General features: G+C 41.3%; 1 protein-coding gene across 1 annotated transcript; it reads right to left on the reverse strand.

The window, feature by feature from the left end:
* Nucleotides 1-3,494: 3,494 nt before the first annotated feature.
* On the reverse strand, nt 3,495-7,758 carry zgc:153990 (uncharacterized protein LOC768125 homolog). Its single transcript, XM_053484744.1, has 4 exons — nt 7,343-7,758; nt 5,038-5,230; nt 4,306-4,764; nt 3,495-4,228 (listed from the first exon to the last, which is right to left on the reverse strand). Exons 2-4 carry the CDS (start codon nt 5,171-5,173, stop codon nt 3,813-3,815), a joined length of 1,011 nt encoding a protein of 336 aa, XP_053340719.1. The 5' UTR covers nt 5,174-5,230; nt 7,343-7,758; the 3' UTR covers nt 3,495-3,812.
* Between the last annotated feature and the right edge of the window lie 1,400 nt (nt 7,759-9,158).

A 9,158-nucleotide genomic window follows, 5' to 3' on the forward strand; every position in this document is an offset into this window, starting at 1 on the left:
AATTTTAAATTAAGCACAAACTTCAACATTTTAAATTTTTGGGAATTAATATCAAATTTGAGGTTTATGACGTTAAATGTATCCGCTACAAACCTATCAGGTGTTAATTAAAGTGTGTGGAGGGAACCAGGTGTGTGTGTTTATCAGAACCGTATCACAGGATGAACCTGAGCTCCTTCTGGCAGCTGCTGTGTTCATGTTTAATAGACATCAATGACCTCCAGTGGAACAGCTGAGTTATGACTGCAGTGTGTGTGTGTGTGTGTGTGCACGCGTGTGATAAATGGCGGATGGATTACAGACATGCAGACGCTGACAGAGACACAATGCAGGAGCTGCACACTGGAGACCTCGAATGAGACGACAGAATGAGCAGCTGCTGAAACACACACGAGTACATCTACATCACATAGCACCAAACACACACACACACACACACACACACACACACACACACACACACACACACACATTTACATATCCACAAACACACACAAATACAACTGCATAGCCACACCTCACAGACACATTACAGTGCACACACACACACACACACACACACACACACACACACACACACACACACACACACACACACAATTCACACATATATACAGTACACTAATCCACACAGACACACACATATAACTATTCAGACACGGACATACCTACATAGACAAACACACACACACACACACACACACACACACACTGAAACTACCTCAGTGCAGCTGCCTTATTCTTCTCATTATATCTACTTTTTTTACCTCTGTCTCCCCAGCCACCACATGCTCTCTCTCTCTCTCTCTCTCTCTCTCTCACACACACACACACACACACACCTGCAGCTGTCTGCACACAGTGAACAACTGAACCATGCATCCTAAAGCTGTACATATAATAACGTAAACCAGGTTTATTTTAATCAGCTCTCACTGATACATCAGCGTTTCCATAGTAACCGCACCTTCACTTTGACAGACACCACAGTAAAGCTAAGCGCAGGATGAGAAATAAAAAACCTAAGCTGCATACACACACACACACACACAGTGGTAAAAGACTAGGTCTGGTAACTACGGCATCTCACACGTTCATCATTCCATGTTGTTTATTCTACTTTTTCTTCCAAGCAGTTTTTCTGCGTCGATGCTCCTGTGATCGTTCACCTGTTTTAGCTGCTGTAACTCTATTTTCTGACAAACACTTTATGGACGGAAGTATTTGACCAAACCTGCAATCACATTACATCCAAATACTTCTACGTTAATATAGAGTGGGTTCCCCAGTTAGGGTTTTGCATCTACAGCAGCTTCTACTCTCCTTGGAAGGCCGTCCACAAGACTTTGCAGTGTTTCTGTGGGAATTCGTGCCCTTTCATTCTGTAGAGCATTTATAAGGTCAGACACTGACCAGCAAACATCGGTCGCGTCCCTGCCCGAAAACATTTGCGGTCGGGTGGCATTAATTGATAAAAAATATGTAACGCAGAACATTTCCTAAAAATCCAGATACGTTGGTACTGTACATGTCTACAGTTGCATGTATAGCTTTAACTCTGACTTTAAGATTGTGTGTTGTTCAATGTCTATCCTCCCAGCAAACATTTGGACAACTGATGCTGGGAATCAGATCACAGGTCAAACTCATCCGCTCAACTTTTATTTTGAAACTAATTTTTAACCATGATGGGACGTGTCTGAGGGACGTCATTTTCATGGTCATTTCATGATGTTGGACGAGAAGGCCTGGTTCACAATCTTCGTTCCAGTTCATCCCAAAGGTGCTCGATGGGGGTGAGGTCAGGGCTCTGTGTCCGGGCCGGTCGAGTTCTTCCACGTCATCAAACCATGTCTTTATAATCCTTACTTTGTGCACCGAAACTCAGTCAAGTTGGAACAGAAAAGGGCCTTCGACAAACTGTTGCCACAAAGTTTATAAAAAGCGTTAATTGAAACACCTGAATTCAATTATTAACAGGTCTGGATAAATATTTTTGTCAATTTATCGCAGGGCACACACATACACACACACACTGCGAGCAATTTGGGAATGCCAATTAGCCTAATCTGCAAATCTTCGGTTTGTCCATATAGTGTATGTTACACTATATAATTACACACTAAATGAAGAAAAAAACGCAAAAATGTAAATGCCATGGTCATTAATTACTTCTAAATGTAAAAAAAATCTGCAATATTTAATCATAGTATTAAACTTAATTACAAAACTTAAAACCTTACCTTTCTTTTGTAAATAACGACGAGCACCGCGGACACACTTTGGGACTGCACTAAAACCCTGATCGGTGCCATTTTCCTTCCAGAAACAATACTCTTCAGCCCCCTGGTGGACGCCTGCATCTTGAGTCACATTTCATCCTAATGTCCAACTGTTACCATGGAAACGATAGCATTGTAAAACTGAGAGCGGTAATTTAAGAAAAGAAAATCTGTAACTTGCATCTGTTCTGCTGTCATAATGCACGTTCAGAAAAACAACAACTAACCAACACTTTTCGAGAAAGCAGAATTTAATATCGTCGTGGTGTAAAATATAAACATCAATCAACTCTAGTGCATTAAGATAGTGGTGAATGAGGCCGCCATTTTGTTCTTATTAATCCAGAATGTTCTGTGTTATATTATATAATAAAGATCATTAAAAACACACAACAATATTTTTTCTTTTTTCAAAAAAAGAGCAGCAAAGACTTTATTTCACTTCTTTTAGACAAATGTACATGATGTATGGCATCAATAATAATAATAATAATACCTTGCAATTTGTTTTTAAAATAAAAACCGCAAACCTCACACACCTTTATCACTGAAGGTAAATTCTTACTGTAAAAAACAATAAAACAATGAAAATAAACAAAAATAACAATCATGTCTAAACGGTAACAAGTCAAAAATAGGTTTTATGATTATATTAGGAAAGGGAATTCATATTCCAATATCATCATGGTGGACTTTTTTTTAATGTCCCTGCCTTTTTCCATGGTCCATTTGGAACGAGACCGCCTTCGTGAGCAGCTCACAAATCCTGGGATGAACCCAGGGTAACACGGACAAAAATATATAAAAAACTTGGCAGCTCAGACTCAGGAATTGTGTTTTAGCAATGTGGTGCGATAATATTGGAAAATAATGACGTTTAGTTTCAGTGACGTTCATTGTTATCGTCATAGAGCGGATTCTAAGCCCCGCCCACCACGTTGCTGTTACCTCAGTCGAGCTTTAAGCACTTTAAAAGGTTTATTTTAAACTGGAGTAATGTCAAAAACAACACACCTGACATCCAGGTATTTCTTACCCATATCCACAGACAGCCAAAAAAAAATAGAAGGAAAAAAAGTAGCCTTTAAAACTTCTCGCTGTGAATGTTTACAACACTGTCACACACAAAACTCGACTCGTGAAAAGTCTCGGGCAGCAGCGTGACCGGCATCAGCGATTTAGAGTCGTACATGTTAATTAGTACATTGTACATTTCAGGCAACTGAAGATTTCAGATTGTTGTTGGAGCACGGAGACGGCGGTGTTTCATCCTCAATCGGTCCCTGATCAAAAATGATCAATATTATTATTACAATCGTTTTAAAACGTCTGTTCTCCTGAGAGAAAAAAAACAGTCAGATGGACGCTGTGTCTTTTGTTTTTAAAGGTAATTCTGCTCAACAGGCGAGAGGAACACGCGGGTCTGAACAGAACTTACTCTCGGATCCACGATACAGTGATAAAACGTTAGTGTGATTAGCACGAGCACTGCACCTGATGTGAGTTTTTTGCCAGCGTCGTCACTGCGGTCTAAATCAGCGGCGGTTTGCCGTTGACCCTTTCGTGCAGAAGCGTAAGCGCCCCGGAGGCGAACTCTCGCAGCACCTGCACCGTCTCCCTTTGCAGCCGGAGTGACTCGCGCGCAAACTCCTGCTGCGTCTCCGCCAGCTGCTGCACCGACTCGGCCAGTAGCTCGAGCGAGCGCGAGACCGTTCCCAGCAGCGCGTTCGTCACGTGCTGCTCTTGCACGCTTAGGTTGGCGCTTTGTGCTAACTGTTCGCGCGCGCTCTCAGACTCTGCCCCCACCTGAGCGTGGCTGGCGGAGGAGGACGAGACGTGTGCGGCGTTGCTCAGGTGTACGTCGTCCTCCATGTACGAGTTGTTCATAGACGAGGGGAACATCTCCTGGTGATCGTCGTCCGAGTCCATCCCACGCGAGTCTGCGTCTGAAAATACAAAACATCACGCACCAAACGTATGCAAAGAACAGCTAGGATAATTGAGCGACTTTCTACCTTCTTACCTGTGGTAGTCGAGGGGTCCAATTTCATCTCGGACGTCCCCGCGGCAGCTCCTGCGGGAGGCGGTGGCATCGGCCTGGTCTCGGTTCCTGATCTGGGAGAATCCTGGACCGATCCCGGCCCCATGAACAAGACATCATCGTCGTCGTCTGCTCCACCCGCGTCCTGATCTTCGCTCCTGCTGCGTCCGCGTGACGAGCGCGTCGCCTCCCACGGCTTCTTGTCCAGCTCCAGGATGGAGCCCACAATGTGCTCGGTCTGCGTGAGTTCTGACGAGTGGGGCAGAGCCGCGCCCGAGTGCAGCGCCGCGATTTTACGCTTGGTGTCGCATTTGAGGTCGGACCACTTCTTAATGACCTCACCGACTTCGCGGTCACACTCGCCGATCTCGTTAATGCGCTGCGTGATCTCCGTCCACTTCCGCCTCTTCACATCACTCGGGATGCCCGAATTGAACTTACCTAAACACACACAGAGTTCATGTTATCATCTTAAAACTGGATTAACCGTAACATTAATGTCACCCTGACCTACAGACTTGTCCGCTGCTGCTACAGTGTTTGACCGACTTTCTTCAGTTTTTGTTTTAAGGCAAAAATACCTGAACTAAAGAATCAGAACACGTTCTTTTTCACGCTGATTCCTGTATAATCACATTAACGTCAGTGTTTAAAGCTGTACAGCTTTATCAGTGCGGTGAAACATCGTCACAGCAGTGCGTCCCTCCTCCTCACCCACGACGATGTGCCGATTTTTGCGCACTTCGTCCAGCAGGATGTGCACTTCGCTGAAGGTGAAGTTGGCTTTGCGCTTCTTGTAGCGCACCGCGCTGTCGCCGGCGTACAATGAAGACGACGCCAGTGATGACATTCTGACCTCGCCACCGAGACACTCGCTCTCTCTCTCGCTCTCCTCCTCGTTAGCTTCCTGTACGGATGTAAAACACAGATCGATGATTTTACGAGATAGAGTGCTTTGTTAATGATTCTTAATGCAGCAGCAACATCATGATATCATCAGGACATTTTATTGAAAACTAGCCGAGTCATTTTCTAAACACTGAATGTAAAAGCTGGTAAGTTTTTGAATTGTAAACACAAAACTATGAGAGATTTTACAATGTTATGGACATAAAAGAAATTAACACACTGTACTGGAAAACAGTCATTAAAAAAATTCAGTAATGTTATTTATTTAAATAAAGAGCAGAGAGGAATAAAGTTATAGCTATAAGAGTTAACTTATTAGTGTCGTTATTATAACAACACAGTCTAATACTAAGTGTGAATAATGTGTGCAGTTTTACACGGAACCAGGCACGTTTGGACAGCTTTTTTTCTCTTAATCAATTAAATAAGCATTTAAAAACTGCATTTCGTATTTAAATCTGGTTATCTTTATGTAATTCAAAAATCTGACATATGCAAAAACTTAAAAAAAAAAAACTAAATAAATGTAAAAAGAAAAAAAATCAGAAAGGGGGCGAATACCTTTTCATTGCACTGTATATTAATGACGACCCAATTATATTTTAAAAAACGACGCTATCTGTGATCAATTAACTAGTAACAGTACAAGTTTTCTCAGTCATGTGTGTGTATAGCTGGTTAAAATGAAATAAGACGTAGGTTGAGCTGAAAAAAAAGAGATGCCCAAGGATAAATCTATACGCCACAATCCTAACCCCTACAGTATATACTTATTAAAAATAGTGACCGAAAAACTGCTTTACGATTTAAGACCAAAATGTGTTTAATTTTTAATGTTATGTTGCTTGATCTTACTCATCACATACTGTATGTATAGATGGAGGGGAGGGTTGGATAGTAGGTTGGAAATGTGAAATTAACAGAAATATCAAATAAATTGAAATATTGATATATATATATATATATTTGTTCTTGTTGTATGTAGTAATGACCAGGTAATGACGTCGGATTCCACTGCGACGTAAAGTACAGAACCGTGGATGGTTATTTGTGGAGAAGTTGGCTCTGTGGTTAAGCCGCCTCAAACGTCTCTGCTCCGGAGTGACTCATCCTGATCTCTGAACTTCCTATAATGCTGAAATGATTTCGTCTGCTCCTTTAATGTTTAACAGAATCCAGTATGTTGCACTACCGCCAACTGTAGGTCTCATTCTCCCAATCGTCTAATGCATCCTTGTCGGATCTTGGATTGAACTCTTCGTCTGTTTTATCCAGTACTTCCACACACTCTTTCCCCATGACACATTGCCCTTTTCAGTATCACCCTGCCTGTTTAGTTGGAGCTCTGGAGGTTGCATGATGATGTAATGTGTTTGCTTTTGCACCTATTTCTACACCTTAGCCAAAGGTTGAGATTTATCATCATTACATTATTACATACTGATTTGTACGTGTATGTGTGTGTTTTCACAAGGTTTAATGCGCGCGTGTGTGTGTGTTTTCACAAGGTTTAATGTGTGTGAGGTACAACAAGAAGCAAGCTGGCCAAAGTTACTAAGAGTGACGTATTATTAACGCGACGGGACTAGAGCGCGAGACACAATAAAAGTAACAAAAGTTACCTCAGGTTTTGTAAAATATCACTCGGGGATTGATTTAATACTTTGTAAATACTTGTTGAAGACGTTTTGATGTATTTTAACATTTTGAGTTAGTGTTTAAATATTAATTACAGAGCAGGGCGCGCGACTGGTAACTATGGCAACAAAGCGCCAATCCGGAAGTAGTTTTTTTTCTTCTCCTGAACAAATTGACGCTGCAGCGCCATCATGCTTAGCTAGTTAAATAATCCAGCTAGCTAGATAAGCTCTTTAAAACAGCTCTAACAATCATTTTTATAATTATTATATAAATATTTATTTTACACGTCACGGGTGCAGTCTGGATCAATCGCCATGTGCTGGTTTAAAAGGAAACGCGATGAAAATGCGGATGAATTTTAACAATAGCTAGCTAAAGATAAGCTACACGGAACCCGGTGTGTCTGTGTGTTCACTCCAGTGCTAGGGTAGTCAGCCAAACTGTTTCTCCCAGACAAATCAGAGATTACCTCAGAATACCGGATGTGGCAGCGAATGTTCCAGAATGTTCCAGCGTTTCTGCATCCAGAAAATCCTGAAAGTTCGTACAGGAACAGGAGCAGCAGCACCGCGCAAACTCGGTCTCCTCCTCCACCACCACCACCTCCTCATGGCCTGCAGTTCATCAGTCCGACCACAACAGCCGTGCAGTGGCGCTGTGGAGCACCTAACCTCACTGTGGAAGCACTGCTGTAGCTACAGCTGAGCAGCAAACAACACTCACTTCAGTCATTCACTGCATTTATTAACTTATTTATGTCACACAACACAATTAATACACACATAATGCAGTGCTTAATTTTTGTTTTACTTAAAAATGTGTCCACTATTTTCAATTTGGAAGATATTTCAGGCCATCCTTAAAAACACCAACAAAATGACAGAAGAAAAATGACTGATTTTGATAGGTTGATGATGTCAAAAATCTTAGTGGTTAGCACTGTCACCTTGCACCGACAGGTTCCGGGTCCGATTTTCGCTGCAGGTCTGTGTGCATTGAGTTTGCATGTTCTCCCATGCTTGGTGGGTTTCCTCCAGGTACTCTGGTTTTCTTCCACAGTCTAGGTTAATTGGCGTTCCCAAATTGCCCGTAGTGTGCAAATTATATATATATATATATATATATATATATATATATATATATAGAGAGAGAGAGAGAGAATCAGCCAAAAAAATTAATATAAAAAATAGTATGTGTATTATATTAATATAATTATCATAATATCACATATATATCTCAATACTTAACATAAAGCAATACATTTAGCATTAAAATATTTTAACAAGTTTTTTCTGAAGTGTGTATAATTTTTTTTGGCTGACTCGGTATATACCGTATATAAATACATTATATATACATGTAGCGATAAGCCCCGTCATCAGTTCTTTCCTTGCAGGTGTTTGTAAACGTTTAACATCAGTTAATTTCTGTCTGCGGCGCGAGCAAAAGTGGACGATGATTTGTACAAAAGAGCAGTGTGCAGCCATTTGTATATTTCTTTTTGTGTACCTGGTGCGTAAGAACTCAGGGGAGAGCATAAACAGATGCGTTTTAAAACCAAACAAAATTCGGAGCGATACTCTGAGGAAGGTGAAAGTGTCTTTAAGAGAATCATTACTGGTGACGAGACACGGATTCATCACTGCGAGTCTGAGAGTAAACGGCAGAGTATGGAACGGAAACATCCTCAAACAGCGACCGAGAAAAAGTTCAAAAGGTCAACCATCAGCTGGAAAATTCATCAACGCTTACAGTTTTCTGGGATTTTCAAGGGCCAGAAGTATCGGAACACTAAAGGTTAAATAATCAACAGTGCTCATTACAGTGCGACGCTTATTAAAGAGCTGAAGACTAAACTTCGGATTAAACACAGAGGACTGATATCCGAAGGCGTTGTGTTAAAGCATCCTCCCTATAGTCCTGATCTCGCTTCATCAGACTGATCAGTTCCCTGAAAGCAGAACTATGTAAGTAAAGATTTACTTCTGATGAAGAAGTGAAGACAGCGGTGCATTTGTGACTTACAGCTAAAACATTTTTAATGAGGGAATATGAAAGCTTGGTGACAGATGGACAAAGTCTATTGAAAAGCAGGAAGGTTTAACATTAATTAAAATAAATTCTACAGCCAAAGTGCGGACAACTTGTGACTCATCCTTGTGTGTATATGTTTCATTTGTATTTTGTGAGGTCACTGTGAAGCTGAGGGGTCGTGGATTATATAATAAACCAACTTGCGCATCATTGCTGTCGTGTTATAGACTCTTGGTAAAGAAAGAACCAAA

The sequence above is a fragment of the Clarias gariepinus genome, chromosome 24 (assembly GCF_024256425.1).
Source record: "Clarias gariepinus isolate MV-2021 ecotype Netherlands chromosome 24, CGAR_prim_01v2, whole genome shotgun sequence".
Lineage (NCBI taxonomy): Eukaryota > Metazoa > Chordata > Actinopteri > Siluriformes > Clariidae > Clarias > Clarias gariepinus.